We start from the raw sequence: 19,342 nt of genomic DNA, 5'->3' as shown, positions 1-19,342 counted from the left end.
TTGTATAGTGTTGAGTGTGTGTTTTAGATGGTTCAAGGGTACTTGTACCAGGCACTATGAGTGTGCTGAGATTGTGTATACTTGATGACTAAACTGTAATTTTGGCATATATATTTGACATGCAGGCATAGAGTTGTATTTCCCTCATAATAATTGGTATTTAATGTCTCTACTTGATGTTTAGAGCTTGAAATTACAGTTTACCTTGATAAGACCCTGTCTAAGTGATTTTTGTGGGAAAGTTGATGTCTTGGCTGATATACCTGCAAAAACATGCATATTTCTCCTCTTATTGTGTTAGAGTTGAGTCGTTATTATTTGAGTTGTTTTTTCCTATATGCCATTATCCTACTGTTATTGTTGTTGTTGATTGTTGAAAGTGAGCATCGGACTTTGCCAACCTCGCTACTGCTCTCACCGAGGTTAGGCTTGCTACTTACTGAGTACATGGAGTCGGTTGTACTCATACTACATTCTGCACTTCATATGCAAATCCAGGTGTTGCTGATAGCAGTGGTTGCTAGTGAGTTGTTTATCCAGATTTGCTTGGAGATTTTGAGGTAGCACTGTTGTTCCGTTCGCAGGCCTTGAAGTCCCCTCCTTTATCTTATATTATTACTGCTAGTCCTCCAAACAGTATTGTATTTTGTTCAGATTATGTATTTAGTACTCTATAGAGTTCATGCACTCGGTGACATCAGATTTTGGGTGGTATCAATTGTTATGACTTTCATTATTTATGGTATTTCCGCTATTTGAGATTATTTCTTATTGTTATTGAAGTTTAATTTCGTATAGCTGTTTGCTTGCCTAGCAAGCAGTGTTAGGTGTCATCACCGCTCCGGTGGAATTTTGCGTCGTGACTAAGAAATGCGGTTACTGATATCAGATTCTTTTTATTGTTTCCTGCTTTTAATTCCTGTTATTATTACTTTTATCTCTATTGTTGTTTCTGTTGCTTATTAACTGTACATGTCTTTATGGTAAGTGTCTTATCATAGCATCATCACTACCTCCTCGAGGTTAGGCTCAATAATTACTGAGTACATGGGGTCAGTTATATTCATACTACACTTCTGCACTTCTTGTGTAGAATTTGGTGCGGGTCCTAGCATTGTTCAGATGGGAGCATTGTTATATCAGAGAGACTTAAGGTAGTTCTTCTTTCCCATGCGTAGACTCCAGAGTCAACTTCACTCTCATTATTACTATTTTTCCTTGTATCAAACAATACTACATTTCATTTTAGACTATGTTTGTAGCACTCTTAGTAGCTCATGTACTTGTGACACCAATCTTAGGATGGTTGATCATCGATGTTGGTTTAGACTTATTATATATTTTTTGAGTCTACTTTTATGTTATACTATCATTATGATGTTAATATTTAGTCTCTTTTTCTTATTTATCATTATGGGTTGGCTTGGCTAGCAAACGATGTTAGGCACCATGACGACTTTGTTGGTTGCGATTTTGGATCGTGACATTATCATTCTCCGGTTGGTTGGTTTGAGTCTAGTGAGGCTAGGTTGTTGGCCATATATTTGATTTGTGATGCTTTGGAGAAAGTGAAGTTGATTTAGAAGCGGTTTTGTGCAGCGTAGTCCAAACAGAAGAGTTATGCCAATAAGAAGGTTCGTGATGTGGGTTTCATGGTGATTGAGAAGTTTCTTCTTAGAGTTTAACCTATGAAAGGCATGATGAGGTTTGGGAAGAATGGTAAGTTGAGTCCTCGGTATATTGGTCCATTTGAAATCTAGGAGGGAGTTGGTGAGGTGGCTTACAGACTTGTTAGGTCATCTAGTTTACCGGGGGTTCATTCGTTGTTTCATTTTTTCATGCTTCAGAAGTATCATGAAGATCAGTCACATGTGTTGGATTTCAGCTCGATGTAGTTGGATGAGAATTTAGCTTATGAAGAAGAGCCGATGGTGATTTTGTATAGGCAGGTTCGGAAGTTGAGGTCAAAAGACATTGCATCAGTAAAAGTTCAGTAGAGAGGTCAACTGGTCTAGGAGGTGACTTGGGAGACTGGTCATGATACGCAGAGCAAATATCCTCATCTTTTTGGCATTCTAGGTATGATTCTAAACTCGTTCGATGACGAATATTTATTTAAGAGGGGAGATCGACCCGGTTGGTTATTTTATGTATTTGAGCCTCGTTCCCCTATTTGATGTTCCCTGTATGTATATTTAATATCTGATAATTTTTGAAGAGGGTTGGGTTGGTTTTGGAAAAGTTTGAGAGTGATTGGAACACTTAGTTTTATTTTTGGAAGCTTAAGTTGTAAGAAATGACCAAAGTTTGACTTTTGAGTAGACGACCTCAGAGTGGTAATTTGAGAGTTCCAATAGGTTTGTATGGTGATTTTAGACTTAGACGTATGCCCGAATATATATTTGGAGGTTCCTAGAATGTTTTGGCCCTATTTGCCAAAAGTTGACAATTTAAAGGTTTGAGAATTCATAAGTTTGATCGGGAGTTGACTTTGACGATATAGGAATTGTTGTTTAGGGACTTGAAATAGGTTCATTTAGTGGTTCAAAACTTGTGTGTGAAGTTTGGTTGGAATCCGGAATGTTTAGGCATGATTCAGACATGTTCGGCAAAATTGAAAAGTTTGGAAGTTAAAAGATGCATTTTGATCGTCGATTCTTGGTTTTGATGTTAGTTGGGGTATTTTGAGCCTTTGGATAATTTTAGATTAAGTATTCGGATTTTTTGGTATGATTAGACGGGGTCCTATGTGGCTCGGGTGTGATTCGGATGGGTCTCAGACCATTTCGATGTTGAGTGGCAGTTCTGGTGCTGGTGTGTCGCACCTGCGAGTTTTGGCCGCATGTGCCATGTTGCACATGCGATGTCATGAGTGCAGAAACGCATTCTTGGTCAGCTGGGAGCTAGCGCAGATGCGAGGTCTTGGCAGCATCTGCGGATAAAGGATCGCAGACCGCGTTTGGCCAGCTCAGGAGGTATTTGTCGTAGATGCAAGATGCCTGGCATCGTACTTTTATTTCAAGGTTTAGTTCATTTTTTATTATTTGGAGTTTTGGAGCTTGGCTAGAGGCAATTTTTGGGGAGATTTTCATCACCACTTTGACGGTAAGTAATTTTTGCTTGGATCTGGTTGTAATCTTAATTTCCCCCGGATTTGTACACTTAGAACAAGAATTTGAAAGAGAAAAAATTCGCTTTTTGTACTAGATTTTGAAAAGTGAATAATTGAGATTTGAAACCCCGTTTGGAGCAGGATTTAGATAAAATTTGTATATTTGGACTCGTACTTGAATGGGTAGTCCGGATTTGAAAATTTTGGTGGGTTTCAAAAAGCGGGTACGGGTTGACTTTGTGTAATTGATTAAAGATCAAAACTTTATGCTCCGTAATTATTTTCCTTAACATTATTTGATATCGTGGTGTATTATTTGACTAGATTTGAGCCGTTTGGAGGCCGATTTGCAAGGAAAGACATTCTTGGAGTATTAATTTTGCTCGTTTGAGGTAAGTATCTTACCTAGACTTGGCTTGAGGTATTTCCCCCTATGCTATAATGCTTGTTATATATTGGGGGTGACTCATATGCAAAGTGACGAGCGTATATGTGTGTACCATGATAATTCATGATCTGGGGAGAGTTTAGGCTATTATATACCTTGTTTTGCTATTATACCTCCTTGATACTGTATTTTGTCCACGTGTATGACTACATAAGCTATTATTCATGCTAGAAATCATGTCTAAATTATTTGCTTACCTGCTTGAGACATGATAGGGCTATTTTTGCTATGTTGAGCTATTTGCCTTAGTCGTAGTCATATTTTTCAGTCATGATGTTATATCCGTATGTCATATCTTTGTTTCTGTGCACTCTTTATATATTATCTCACATGTTGTTAATGTCCTTGTGTTTGATATGGGTTGATCTGAGTTGTGACACGTTGGTATATTCCATGCAGTATTTTGAGTATGATATTGTGAGATGTTAGCATATTGAGACTTAAGGGAATTGATGACTGATCTTGGGCCATAGAGCCATGTTGATATTGATATTGAGGTGACGCTTGCGTCAACGCCCCATATTGGGCTGAGTGATAACGATTGTTGACTTTTGATGGACCAGCACTTGTGCTTGGATCCGCCCCTCCGAAGTGAGGTGATAACCTATGTTACTTTCGGCCCTGTGAGTGCAGGCACACGAGATATGCTCAGTGAGGGACTTATGTTAGGCACGTGTATAGTGTTGAGTGTGTGTTTTAGATGGTTCAAGGGTACTTGTACCAGGCACTATGAGTGTGCTGAGATTGTGTATACTTGATGACTAAACTGTAATTTTGGCATATATATTTAACATGCAGGCATAGAGTTGTATTTCCCTCATAATAATTGGTATTTAATGTCTCTACTTGATGTTTAGAGCTTGAAATTACAGTTTACCTTGATAAGACCCTGTCTAAGTGATTTTTGTGGGAAAGTTGATGTCTTGGCTGATATACCTGCAAAAACATGCATATTTCTCCTCTTATTGTGTTAGAGTTGAGTCGTTATTATTTGAGTTGTTTTTTCCTATATGCCATTATCCTACTGTTATTGTTGTTGTTGATTGTTGAAAGTGAGCATCGGACTTTGCCAACCTCGCTACTGCTCTCACCGAGGTTAGGCTTGCTACTTACTGAGTACATGGAGTCGGTTGTACTCATACTACATTCTGCACTTCATATGCAAATCCAGGTGTTGCTGATAGCGGTGGTTGCTAGTGAGTTGTTTATCCAGATTTGCTTGGAGATTTTGAGGTAGCACTGTTGTTCCGTTCGCAGGCCTTGAAGTCCCCTCCTTTATCTTATATTATTACTGCTAGTCCTCCAAACAGTATTGTATTTTGTTCAGATTATGTATTTAGTACTCTATAGAGTTCATGCACTCGGTGACATCAGATTTTGGGTGGTATCAATTGTTATGACTTTCATTATTTATGGTATTTCCGCTATTTGAGATTATTTCTTATTGTTATTGAAGTTTAATTTCGTATAGCTGTTTGCTTGCCTAGCAAGCAGTGTTAGGCGTCATCACCGCTCCGGTGGAATTTTGCGTCGTGACTATTTCATTCACACCTTTAAAAAATCCAAAAATTATATTCCCAAAGAATTTGATATCCATTATACTAGGGTCATATTCTAACCGTAAGTTGAAGAATATGTACCATATAAGGAATGAGATAGCCAGGAAAAATGTGCCTTATCAGCAGTAATGTGGCTAATAGGGAATGATTTTGAGGTGTAGTTATGACCCATTCTTAATATACTTTCTTAAAAGAATAAACATCTTTGAATCTTGTCAAGTTTTTCCCTCATAAACTTGGAGAAAGACTACACAAATTCAGTCACAGCAAATTTCTTTCCTTCTGTCAATTTATAAACAGGAAAACCTCTTTCATTCCGGCATCTAAATTTGCTCCAATAAACTTAGTGGCATGCTACGGTTTTCAACTTTTCTTGGGGGTCCAATATTATCATATCAATGGTATGACGTTAATAACTTCTAAAATATCCATCGATCAATCTGTATCACTTTGATGGTGCCATGTCCATCAAATTCCAGAGCGTACGTGGATTTTTATCTACAGTTGCTTCGAATAATTTTTGGTAACATTGATTTTCTGCACAAGTCGTAAGACAATATCCAACTACGCATTGGTTCACCTTTTCGCGTATGTAATGTGCGATTAGGATGTACAAATTTGAATTGCCAATACAATTTTGAATTACATCGACTTATGTTTTATTTAGTAATACAGTACTTAAAAACTATGTAATTAACACATTAAAATATCAATTTAAAAAGAGTGGATTCATTATTTATTTTTTTTTGGATAAGGGTGCTTTTTTTGGGGGGGTTAAACAGATAATTTTATTTAACCATGTACAAGTGCTAGCTAATTTTGACTCAAGAGCTACATCAAAGAAAGATAAAAAATTTGTAACTATCTAATAACCCTCACCATCAATTTCTCTATTTACAGATATCTTACCAATCCAAAACTTAGACAGGGTAGTTACTTAAACTTTCATCATGGTCTACCATTTGAACTCATTCTGTCCCCTGAGGTGTAGCTGTAGCACAATGTCTTTGATCCTTGAGTGCATAATGGTGCTTTTCCTGAAACCTGCGCAAGTTCCTCTCAGCACAAATGTGATAGATTGTCGCTGAGAATAGGAAAATTAGTATACTTGCTTGAGGCCTGCTTTTATTGCTCCTTTTAGCTAACTATTCAATCTCCTCATTCCAGCTATCAATTTGATGTCTTTCTCCCACCCATTGTAGCAATGTTGCCAATACAGTTTTAGAGTAATCACACTCAAATAAAAGCCGATCCAGTATTTCCTCAGTGTTCCTCCACATAACACACAATCACAAGGTACAAAAATACCCCAGTTTTTTTAGTCTATCAACTATAGCTAGAATTTTATGAAGAGTCGACAAAAGTATGAATTGGTGCCTGCGTAGAGCTTTGACCCTATTGGTATTCTCTTCCATGGACTCTTTTGTATTGTGGCAGGAATGATATATACATCTTTTTAATACTGAATTTCCCATTTATACAGTACCTGTCAAGATTTGCAGTAGCCAACTTCTGGATAGTTAGAAAGTCCTTGTTCTTTATGTAAAAACGATGGATCCGTTGAGTGTCCTTTTTTGCATTGATGGCCCATAGTAGTTTACATAAAGCAGCACCGTTTCATGCATATAGATTATAATATTCAACCCTTGGGCTGATCTTGGCATACAGAAGCTCTCAGAGCTCTTATTCATGATGCATGGTTACGTTCATTGCTTCGGCCGGTCCATAGGAATGTTCTGCAGGCATTGATAATCAACTTTATAATCTTCTAGAATTGAGATCGTATCTGCTTTACACATTATCAAGCCATCAGCAAAGCATATATGGGCTAGGTTCTTCGTAGCACCCTTGGATGGTAGTTGAAGTATGAAATATGTTGTTGTAGTGTCTTCGGACCTCAGTTTTCAAACTCCATTGCTCCCTTTCTAGAAGAGGAAATAGGTTTTAAGGAAGAAATTAAATTCAGCTTCAGAGACATTCCTAACAATCAACAATCCCTTATTTGCTTCAGCTCGATGCATTATCAAGCAGGTTCTAAATCAAATCACTGCAGTTCAACGTTACTAAGCTCAGCCTTCTCCACTACCAGTTTATTTTATGCATCTTTCATTTGTATGCAATAGAAAGATCGTATCAATATATATAGAGTTTAAAAACATATTTGGGTTGTTTTAGAACATGTGAAAGTTCAATTGCAGAAAGGTGTCTTGACTTGGAAAGAAAGGGATGCAAGAGGTCATCCATAAGACAAGTGAAATGAGGAGCAAACTGCAAGTATAGACAGTGGACATTCGATTCGATTGTTTGGTGTATAAGAACAAAAGCTTCTGTTGCCTTTACTTTTCTCTAACATAAAGCTAACCATTATTTATGTTCCATACTACTTTCACCCTCACCTTAATTATTGATTAAAAACCTTATTGATTCATGATGCATCAAACTCGTTCTTCCTCTTTCCCTTCCTCACTTACCTTAGGTTACGTTGTTGGTGACAAAGAAAGCTCATGATTTAGTGATCTATTCATCAAAACTACTACGCCTTCCGTTTCATTTCATGTAGCAAAGTTTGAATAGACATAGACATTAAGAAAGAAAGGAAGACTTTTCATACTTGTGATCGAAAATATGTCATAGATGTTTGTGTGGCTATAAATCATCTCATTAAAAATAAAATGAGAAATTTAAAGTTGAACTATTACCAAAATTAAAAAGTTATCATTCTTTTTCGAACAGACTAAAAAGAAAAATTGTCACATAAAGTGGAACGGAGGGAGTACTACATTACTAGGAATATAATAATCATGAATTTCTCCACCTGCTCCAGCCTCATCCTCTGTTGTGAAAATAGCACGAGCTAGCCAGTTTTCGGACTGGTAATTGAAAAACAGCCAGCGTTTGCAAAGTTATTGAAAAATAATCATTATTTTGCTGCAACACGGAAAGTTCCAGCATAATATACTGGAGATTGGTGCACCTGTGTATGAACTTTCATCATATTATGTCGGAACTCCAGCACACGGAAAGTTCCAGTATAATATACTGGAGATTGGAGCACCTGTGTATGAACTTCCAGCATATTATGCTGGAACTTAATATGCTGGAACTCCAGTATATTATGTTGGAAGTTCACATGTAAAAAATTCGAACTCCAGTATATTATGCTGGAATATTTTTCGTATTTTGAATAGTATTTTCGTTCAGGTTAATCTTTACATGAAAAGTGATTAAATTTCGATTAATTTTGAAACTGTGGCTATTTTTCAATTACCACTTATAAATCTGGCTATTTTTGAATTTCACCCTCCTCAGTTGGCAAAACATTTACTATTAATCAATTCATTAGCAAAAGAACAATAAAACTTCCAAGTAAAAAGAAATGTTTTTGGGTCAAAATCATAGGAAAGAAGGATTAATTTCAGCAAAGACAATAAATGTTAAATGATTTCTTCTTATACATCTAAGTAGGAAGAGCTACTTGGTATACGTGTGCTAGTGGGTATATTATAAATAGTCAAAGGTAAGCTCAAGTTGACCGGTGAGATTGAATTCTTCCTGAAATTGCGGAATACCAACGGCTAGACGGTAAGACCCTGTGCACCTTAATTATAGTTTTGCAGTGACAACCTTAATAGAATGTGTAGGATAGGTGGGGAGGTGGTGACACACAACGACCAATCCGTACATACAAACTTTTAAAAAATGGGTAAAGCCAATAGATATATAAAAACTGGTGGTTTGTCAATTTGAATCTATTTTCCTTATGCTACGGAATGATGAAAAGGGGAACGGACTCGTTCCTTCCTATCGGAGGACGAATCAAGGCCTAAAGGTATGCATGCGCAAGTTGACCCGAAAACTGACCATATTATATAGGAACAAACGGCGGTTACTCCGAGTGAATATGCTTTACCTGAGTTCGGTTCTTCTATGGCCGAATGATTGAGTTTTCATACATACATACAGTAGTGACGCATTTCTATTATAAGCTAATTTGAAGTTACAGTAGGTAGACTAAATTAGAGCACAATGTCCCACATGCTATATAAGTAAAATGTTTTAGGTAATATAACTAATTCTGACTTGGATCTGGGCGATTATTCTGTTATTTGTAGTTCACTTGCTTCATACAAAATGTATTTAATTTGTAGTTCCTTGACTGGTTCAATGTGTCATATATAACTAATCCAAAATTTATCAACCAAAATAGTACTAATATATAAATCCAAAATATCAATTCACAGCCTTGAATGCCATCCTTAACATAGACATAGTTTTGCTTTGCACCTTTTAATTAACAGTAAAATAAAAATTAAGAATGCTTATATATATCTCCTCTCATCTAACCGTAGTTGTTAGTTTGCTGGAGTAGTAGGAGGAACAAAGTAGTTTGAAACAGATGATAAGCATATTTCTATACATGAGAAGGACAACTCTCCAGCCGCTGATACTCAGAAAAACCCCATTTCACCAAATCTCAGTTAAACTACCAATTAAACTCTTAACAGAAACAAAAAAAAAAAAAAAAAAAAAATCGAATATGTTAGTCTATCTTTCACTCTTTTCTTCCTCTATATTTCCTATTGTCACCATTAATCTTTCCCCATCACATCCTCTTCTAGTCATGTTATTCAGGATGAAGCAGATCAGTGGCCGAAGGAAGAGAAATCTGTCCATATTTGTGGTCGTATTTTCCATATTCCTCTTTGGATGCTTCATGTACTATGAAGACGTTAAGACAATAGCTGAATTCCCATTTTCCATGACCAAAACTCTTGGTATCAGCAAAGTTTCATCTGTAGTGATGAGTTTAAGAACAGAGGGTCTCTCTAAACAAGAATTAGTTGCAAGCTTGAAGTCCACTGATGAAGAAAAAACAGAAACAGAGCAGAAGAAGGAAAAGATTGAAATGCCTACTGAGGAGAATATTGAGTTGCCACCTGAGGATTGTGATCTTTTTACAGGGCAATGGGTTTATGACAATGTCACTCACCCTATTTACAAAGAATCTGAATGCGAGTTTCTCACAGAAAAGGTCACTTGCATGAGGAATGGAAGAAAGGACTCCATATATCAGAATTGGAGGTGGCAACCCAAAGACTGTTCTTTACCCAAGTATGTGGATAATTAATATTGTATTTGTCTTTCTTTTATGTTTGTCAAATTTTCTGAACAATCAGATTTTGGTATTTAAATATTAGGTTTAAACCAAGGTTGCTGCTTGAGAAACTGAGGAACAAGAGACTCATGTTTGTTGGAGACTCGCTGAACAGAAACCAATGGGAGTCCATGGTTTGTTTGGTTCAATCAGTGGTTCCTCCTGGCCGGAAAAGCTTAAACAAGACTGGTTCTTTATCTATTTTTAGGATTCAGGTATGTATCTTCCCTTTCCTTTCCTTTTCACAAGAATCAATTATCTCATATATACTTCCCTCGAACACAATGATTATGCCCTGATACATGAGTCATACTCCTCTTAGGAAAGATATTAGTGACACCTTATTTATTGCTCCTATGTAAGTTATAACCGCGATTAAGAGCCTGTTTGCCCCAAGCTTTTTAAAGTGGCGATTTAAAAAAAACCAAAATTATCAGTTATGTCCGTGATAAGAACTTAGTATAAAAAATGGTCAATTCATAAAATTTTACTAATATTAGCCAAATATATCAATATTAACCAATTAGCTATTTGTAGCCAATAAAGGTTAAACTTTTGCTTCTTTTTTTTTAGTGGTGTTGTTGGAATAGATTGGGTACATCTTAACGAGTTTGAATCTCAGTTTTGGGATGATTTGGTGGAGTTTGAGGTGGTTTGAATATAAAATTCAAAAGTAGAAGATGAACATGAAAAAAGATTATATGTGTATCACACTGTGTATTATTTATGTATCACATATGTATCATAAGCGTATCAAATATGTATCACGTGTATATCCATGTATACTTGTGTGTGAGATACATGTGTCGCAGAAGATCTTTTTAAACTCGATTTTTTAATTACGAATTTTGATACCAAATCACCTTCAATCTTGCTCAAATTTTATATATTGCATCATCTATATGTTTTCAACAAATTCTAACCATACCCATTGGAAAAAAAAAAAAAATCCTTTTTTGCCTAATATTCTTTTGTAATATTGTATATTATTATTGATAATGAATTTTGACTCCAAACTAGTCTAATTCACCTTCAAACTTAGCCAAATTTTGTATATTGGCTCATCAATGTATTTTCAATCGATCGCAATAACACCCATTGAAATATATCTTTATATTTTTTAATGTTGTATATCATTGGTAATTTTTTTGACTAATTTTAGTAGCATGACTAAAATGACTAGTCATTAGTAAATAATGTCTTTTTTGGTACATTTCCACAAGATTCTCAATTTAAAAAATATAATATTTAGAGAATGAAGGTGTTGACCAAGTTTTTAGTGAAAAGTATATACTTTTGAATAGAAAATTTTTCTATTTCCTTTTACGTATAAACTAAAAAATAGCTTATCCAAAAAATAAGTGATTTTGATTTTTTTAGGATAAAAATTCTCAAATACAAAATAATTACATGTTATCATCCAGAAAGAATAGAATTAATTGGTAACCTGGTATATAATGCAAGTTACAATCAGTAGCAGCCATCATTATATTGGTATACTATGTAAAATTAACTCTCGATAACAATCCTACCCAAATATTGATTGATTTTGCTTTTCACCATAATAATACTAATTTTGATTGATTTTACTAAACTATCCACTTTCGTTTATGTAATTTATTTTCATATTTAAAGCACTACAACTTTAGCGTCATAAAGTCAAATATAGAAATAAAATATCTGAATATATTCTATAATATAAAAATCTAATTAGATATTTTGTATAGCATAATAATTTATTAGCTTTTTAAAATTATTAACTAATAAACTATGAATATCTGTTAAGATTTTAAATTTAAATATTTTATTTACTTTTATAATAAGTTTTTTTTTAGAAAAATGACTTTTTGCATAATTTTTATTTATAACAATCAAATAAGATTTAGATGTCAAATGTTATTATAGGTATATCATTTGCTACACAGTAAAAACTATCGGGATAAATGATGTTTATAGGGAGGTTTGGATATAGTTCTTGACATAGTGTATATAAGTTAGATCATTCAACTAAATGAATAGTGTATTCTCTATATTATAAGTCCACCTAAGTTTTCCTTCTTTAGTAACAATGTTAATGTAAAATGTAGGATTATAATGCCACAGTGGAATTTTACTGGGCTCCATTTCTGGTGGAATCAAATTCAGATAATCCAAACTTCCATAGTATATTAGACCGGATCATTATGCCTGAATCAATCGAGAAGCATGGCAAGAACTGGAAGAATGTGGACTATCTCATCTTCAACACATACATTTGGTGGATGAATACTTTTGCCATGAAAATTTTGTAAGTATGACATAAAGAATCCAGCATTTATGTTTAACATTATTTTTGGGCAAAATACAAAACTGGCGGGTTGATTGAAACTAATTGTATTCACTTGCCGAAAAGTTATAAAATATGTATATTTGTAGTATATAATACACATATCAGACAAGAGTGGGTTGCTCTAGTGGTGAGCACCCTCCACTTCCAATCAAGAGGTTGTGAGTTTTAGTCACCCAAAGAGCAAGATGTGGAGTTCTTGGAGGGAGGGAGCCGAGGGTCTATCGAAAACAGTCTCTCTACCCCAGGTTAGGGGTAAGATCTGCGTACACACTACCCTCTTCAAACCCTACTAGTGGGATTATACTGTTGTTATTGTCGAAAAGTTATAAAATATGTGTATATTTTTAGCATACAATACAGGTATACACAATATATATTTTGTATGCTATTATTTTTGGAAGCGACTATAAATATACGTTTCTCATTATTTTTCCTACCAAACAGACGAGGATCGTTCGATGAAGGAGCGATAGAGTACGATGAGATTGAGAGACCAGTTGCTTATCGGAGGGTTTTGACGACATGGTCGCAATGGGTCGAAAACAATGTGGATAGCAATCACACTAAAGTCTTCTTCATGAGCATGTCTCCTCTACATATGAAGTAATCCCATTTCCATCTGCTTTCTTTCACCTTTGTGCTTTTACGTCAAATGCTTATAAGCCAAAAGTTCTTAAGTTGATCAACTTTTAAGTACTTTTGGTTTGATCATAACTTTTCTCTAAAAGCTTTTGTATCTTCAAAGTACCATTTTCAAAACAAAATCGCTAACTCCCTCCTCATTTCATGTTTTGTCATTCTATTCCTTTTCAGTTAAGGATATTTTAAAATTATATATTTTCGTAAAACAAACTTTAAGAATATTTTAATCATTTTAATAGAAAAAACTATTTATATGTACTTTCTACCATTCGAACTAGTTATTAGCAATTTTATTACTTTTATATTAAATATGTAAAATAAATCAATTTCAACACCTAAAGTGTTATTTTAAAAAATTTAATGTCTATCAGCTATTATTAACCAGCCAACCGAACTCTAGGCCCAACTGTGATAATGCTTTGAATTGTTTTCTTGGTTAACCACTTACAGGAGTTCAGATTGGGGCAATCCGGAAGGGATAAAATGTGCAAAAGAGACAACCCCAGTATTAAACACATCAATGCCGCTAAATGTTGGAACAGACAAGAGACTATTTGTAATAACATCAAATGTTAGTCAGTCCATCGATGTCTCTATTGACTTCCTCAAAATTACCTCTCTATCGGAGTATAGGAAAGATGCACACACCTCCGTCTACATCACTCGGTATGGCAAAACGCTGACGCCAGAGCAGCAAGCTGATCCAGCAACATATGCTGATTGTATTCATTGGTGCCTTCCCGGATTGCCTGACACTTGGAATGAGTTCCTCTATTCACGTATTATAGCCCATTCTTGGCACTAAGAAGTTTCTTCCTCATATTGAAGTGGTGTTCGTGCGCACACCTTAATTATTTCATCAAGTACGCATTACCGATACGCCCTTCGTTTTGCAGCTTCGTACTGTAATTGTCTATAATGTTTTGCATCTTTTTTTGGTTAAGAACCACAATTCTAATTTTGATGCTTTTTTTATTTTTTTCTCTGTCCTTGTAAAATTTTCCTCAAGATAAGAAAAATATTTGTAGTTGTAATTGCCTGGGAGATTTGCACAAATAGGATACTTCAATGCCCGTTGTTTAATATTTGTCTTTGTTTGAAGATGTATACGGTCAAAACCGGTTTCGACCTTCGTATGATTAGTCAAGATTTGAACATAATGGACCGAAGGTCTTCTTCATAATATCGAGATGAGATCGGAAGCCAGGATGCAGCTCAAGTTTCAGGAACATATCAAATACCGAGCTCGAAGTCATTATCGAGCTCGGGTCCAAATCGAACTATGATGTGAAGTGGTGTTATCGAGCTCAAGAGCCAGAGACCGACCAATACCGAGACTGAGTCAATACCGGGCCTCGAGTCAATATCGAGCTCGAGTCAATATCGATCTCTAAATCTGGAGATCGATCAATACCAAGTCCGATCAAGATCGAGCTAAGAGACAAGAGCCGTTATAGCCGCACTAAGGGAGAGAATCTCGACGGGAATTAAGGAAAAATCAATTAACTAATCTATCACGGGATCCCACTATGTATTTTTTATATCTAAAGTAGGGTTTTCTCCACTATAAGAAGAATGACTATCATTTCTGTAAGGAGATCAAGGCATCTACACACTCCCATATTGAAAAACTTATTGATATTCATATAGAGATTATCCTTTTTTGGACTTTGTACATTGATTCGTCTTGCTTGTTCATAAATCGTTTTTCACTCAATTTGGTTTGTATTTCATTCTTTTTACAGTCAATATTCGATATATTTCTACTTTTTTTTCCGGTTTGTGCCAAGTTATTCCATGTATCCTTAGAACTACGTATAAATTCAACTCTATCCATTTTTCGGGTAAACAGTTTGGCGCCCACCATGGGGCTAAGAATAATAGTGATTATTTAGAACAAACCTCTGTGAAACACACTATTTTACACTTGTTCTTGGAAGTGTCTTTGAATTTCAGGTTGAAAATGACGAATTCTCAATTAATGGCCCTACCTATCGACAACGAAGTTGGCCTTCAAGATGAGAACAACAACTTAAACCCCGGGGGTGGAAGGCCACACGTCGATCCCGTTTGAGCTTGGGTCGAAGAGCCAATAGACGTTAATTCGCATGTGGCCATCGAGGCAAACCAATGTTCCGACCCTAAAAATAGCATTCATGGTGGAACTCGATCTGCAGCTCGAAATACCCAAAACGCTGAGGAAAACGGAATCAGCTTGCGTAAGATTTTCGAAATGTTGCAAGCTCAACAAGTAGCAATAGCCAAATTACCGAGCCAAACCCAGGCACCGACCAGACTCGAGCCTAATCCACCCCAAGAAGTCACCCACAAAACATGGCCAGCTGTAGTAAGGTCAAATGAGCAAGAATCGGGGACTAATCCCGAAATTGTTAAGATGTTCGAGGAACTGACAAAATGAATAGAGTCGGGAGAAAGGAGGATTGAAGCAAATGACAAAAACGTGGAAACATATAACTCCAGGGTCGATCAGATCCCGGGGGCACCACCGATATTGAAAGGCTTGGATTCCAAAAAATTCGTACAAAAGCCCCTCCCCACGAGTGCAGGTCCGAAACCGATCCCCAAGAAGTTCCGCATGCCCAAAATTCCTAAATATAATGGAACAACCGACCCCAACGAACACGTCACCTCTTACACATGTGCCATTAAAGGGAACGATCTAGAAGACGATGAGATCCAATTTGTATTATTGAAAACAATCGATGAAACCCTGTCAAAGGGAGCGATGATATGGTATCATAATTTACCATCTAACTCTATCGATTCTTTTGCTATGCTTGTAGATTCTTTCGTAAAAGCACACGCGGGGGCCATAAAGGTCGAAACCAGGAAGTCCGACCTTTTCAAGTTAAGACAAAAAGATAACGAGATGCTAAGAGAATTCGTATCTCGTTTCCAAATGGAACGAATGGATCTACCGCCGGTCACAGACGATTGAGCTGTTCAAGCTTTCACTCAAGGTCTAAACGAACGAAGCCCGATGGCTTCATGACGGTTGAAGCAGAACCTGATCGAGTACCCAGCTATTACCTGGGCCGATGTACACAATCGGTATCAATCGAAGATCAGAGTTGAAGACGACCAGTTGGGTTCTGGGCCCGTTATTAAAAGGGACATCAACAAGAACCAAGGCCGATCAGGGACCGATACCAGCCGTATAGTAGAGATCATAGGGGTAACGAACCAAGACGTAACCCCGTACAAGGAGATAGAAGAGGTGATCGAGGCTAAGGGTCTCGGGGGCTGATGAACAGGAATGGGTTCGACAGGCATACCAGACCTAAGGAAGCACCACGGTTATCAGAATATAACTTCAACATCGATGTGTCCGCCATCGTGTCGGCTATCGGACACATCAAAGATACTAAATGGCCTCGACCTCTACAGATCGATCCTGCCCAGAGGAATCCCAATCAAATGTGCGAATGTCATGGCACTCATGGCCACAGAACAGAAGGTTGCAGGCAACTGAGAGAGCCCGTTTATTCAATAAAGGGCACCTTCGAGAATTTTTAAGTGAACGTGCTAAAAACCATTTCTAAAACAGGGATTTCAGAAGACAAAATGAACAAGAATAGACACAACACATTATCCACATGATCATCGGAGGGAACGATACCCCCCAGGGGCCGGTGCTTAAGCACACTAAGATGTCGATTGAAAGAGAGAAGCGATCTCGCTCTCAGGATTATGCACCTAAAGGAACCTTGTCCTTCAGTGATGAAGACGCAGAAGGAATCATGCAACCCCACAATGATGCACTAGTAATATCTATACTTATGAATAAAACTCAAGTTAAGTGTGTGTTAATTGATCCAGGCAGTTCGGCAAACATTATTAGATTGAAGGTCGTAGAGCAGCTCGTTCTACAGGACCAGATCGTGCCTGCATCCCTGGTTCTAAATGGGTTCAATATGGCATGTAAAACTACTAAGGGCGAGATAGTCCTGCCAATAAACGTGGCCGGGACCATCCTAGAAACGAAGCTCCATGTAATCGAAGGAGACATGAGGTATAACGCTCTTTTTGGAATGCCGTGGATCCACAATATGAGAGTTGTACCCTCGACCCTCCACCAGGTTCTAAAATTCCCAACATCGGAGGGAGTCAAAACGGTCTACGGAGAACAACCGGCCGCAAGAGAAATGTTTTCCATCGATGAGGTAATTCCGATATCTACACTATCATCAACAAAGGGATCAGATTCGAAGGGTGAACATGATACCAAATAGCAATCACAAGCGTCAGCCCCGACCCGACTAGAGAATCAGAAGACTGACGAAGACGATGACTATGGGATCCCTCGATCCTTTGTGGTCTCTGATGATACCGATGCTTCCCAGTCAATGGTCGAAGAACTAGAGCAAATCACGCTAGTCGAACATCTGACTGAGCGAAAGGTATACCTGGGCACGGGGTTAGATCCCCAGCTCAGGAAAAAGCTTATTCAATTTCTTATAGCTAACATGAACTGTTTTGCTTGGTCCTATCTCGACATAACAGGGATCCCACCGGAGATAGCCACTTATAGATTGAGCTTGGATCCAAAATTCCGTCTGATAAAACAAAAAAGAAGGCTCCAGTCCGAGGTCAAACATGCCTTCATCAAAGACGAGGTAACCAAACTTCTTAAAATAGGATCCATTCGAGAAGTTAAATATCCTGAATGGCTAGCAAATATGGTGGTGGTCCCTAAGAAAGGAGGCAAACTTAGAATGTTTATAGATTATAAAGACTTGAAAAAAGCATGCCCTAAGGATTCTTTTCCTTTGCCTAGCATCGATCGTATGATCGACGCCACGTCCGGCCATGAGACTCTCAGTTTTATCGATGCTTACTCTAGGTACAACCAGTACAAATGAACCCGGAGGATCAAGAAAAGACCTCGTTTATCACCAAGTACGACACCTATTGTTATAACGTAATGCCATTCGGTCTAAAAAATGATGGTGCAACTTATCAACACCTAGTAAATCGAATGTTCGAAAAACAAATAGGAAAATCAATGAAAGTTTATATTGATGACATGTTAGTTAAGTCCCTGCGGGTAGAGGACCATTTAAAACATTTGCAGGAAACGTTCGACGTACTAAAGAAGTACAATATGAAGCTCAATCCCAAAAAATGTGCATTCGAGGTTGGCTCGGGCAAGTTTCTTGGTTTCATGGTATCCAACCGAGGAATCAAAATCTACCCCGATAAAATCAAAGTTATCGAGGACATCACAGTGGTAGATAATGTGAAGGCCGTGCAAAGATTAACGGGGAGAATAGCCGCCTTGGGATGATTCATTTTGAGATCTTCAGATAGGAGCCACCGATATTTCTCACTGCTTAAGAAGAAAAGCAACTTTACATGGACTCCGGAATACCAACACGCTTTGGAAGAACTAAAGCAGTATTTATCGAGCCCGCCTCTGCTTCATACCCCGAAAGTAGATGAACAGCTTTACTTGTACTTAGCTGTGTTGGAGATAGCGATAAGTGGAGTCCTAGTTCGGGAAGAATGAGGTACGCAATTCCCTATTTATTATGTCAGTCGGACCTTAGGCAAGGCCGAAATTAGATATCTACACTTAGAAAAATTAGTACTTGCTTTAATAAGCGCCTCTAGGAAATTGAAACCACATTTCTAATCTCACTCGATACATGTTGTAACAACTTATCCTCTTCAGAACATTTTGTGCAAACCCGAGCTTTCAGGTCGATTGGCCAAATGGTCTATAGAAATCGGTGGGTAGGATATCGAACATCGACCTCGAATCGCTATCAAGTCTCAAATCTTGGCAGACTTCGTGCCTAACTTTTTGCCAACCCTCGTGCCCGAGATTGAAAGAGAGCTACTTATAAAATTGGGTACCTCTTCGGGAGTCTGGACCCTTTTCACAGACGGTGCCTCGAACCGAAAGGGTTCGGGTTAGGCATTGTACTAAAATCACACACATGTAATAAAATTAAACAGTCTATTAGAACTACAAAATTGACTAACAATGAGGCCGAGTATGAGGCCGTGATTGCAGGTCTCGAACTAGCTAGAAGCTTGGGAGCCGAGGTCATAGAGGCTAAATATGATTCCC

At 37.3% G+C, this 19,342-nt stretch overlaps 1 protein-coding gene across 1 annotated transcript; it reads left to right on the top strand.

The window, feature by feature from the left end:
* Positions 1 to 9,464: 9,464 nt before the first annotated feature.
* Positions 9,465 to 14,860, top strand: LOC107762195 (xylan O-acetyltransferase 1-like). Its single transcript, XM_016580559.2, has 5 exons — positions 9,465 to 10,231; positions 10,318 to 10,489; positions 12,362 to 12,561; positions 13,048 to 13,206; positions 13,696 to 14,860. Exons 1-5 carry the CDS (start codon positions 9,516 to 9,518, stop codon positions 14,048 to 14,050), a joined length of 1,602 nt encoding a protein of 533 aa, XP_016436045.2. The 5' UTR covers positions 9,465 to 9,515; the 3' UTR covers positions 14,051 to 14,860.
* The last annotated feature ends 4,482 nt before the right edge of the window (positions 14,861 to 19,342 follow it).

Source organism: Nicotiana tabacum, unplaced genomic scaffold (assembly GCF_000715075.1).
Source record: "Nicotiana tabacum cultivar K326 unplaced genomic scaffold, ASM71507v2 Un00089, whole genome shotgun sequence".
NCBI classification, from domain to species: domain Eukaryota; kingdom Viridiplantae; phylum Streptophyta; class Magnoliopsida; order Solanales; family Solanaceae; genus Nicotiana; species Nicotiana tabacum.
The sequence above is the reverse complement of the archived record's forward strand: the minus strand, read 5'-3'. Positions and strand labels throughout refer to the sequence as shown.

Excerpts from the sequence above, each read along its gene's own strand:
- LOC107762195 (XM_016580559.2), top strand. The coding sequence starts at position 9,516 with ATGATAAGCATATTTCTATACATGAGAAGGACAACTCTCCAGCCGCTG. Across the intron at positions 10,490-12,361 it reads TATCTATTTTTAGGATTCAG|GATTATAATGCCACAGTGGA; the intron begins GTATGTATCTTC and ends TGTAAAATGTAG. Across the intron at positions 12,562-13,047 it reads ACTTTTGCCATGAAAATTTT|ACGAGGATCGTTCGATGAAG; the intron begins GTAAGTATGACA and ends CCTACCAAACAG.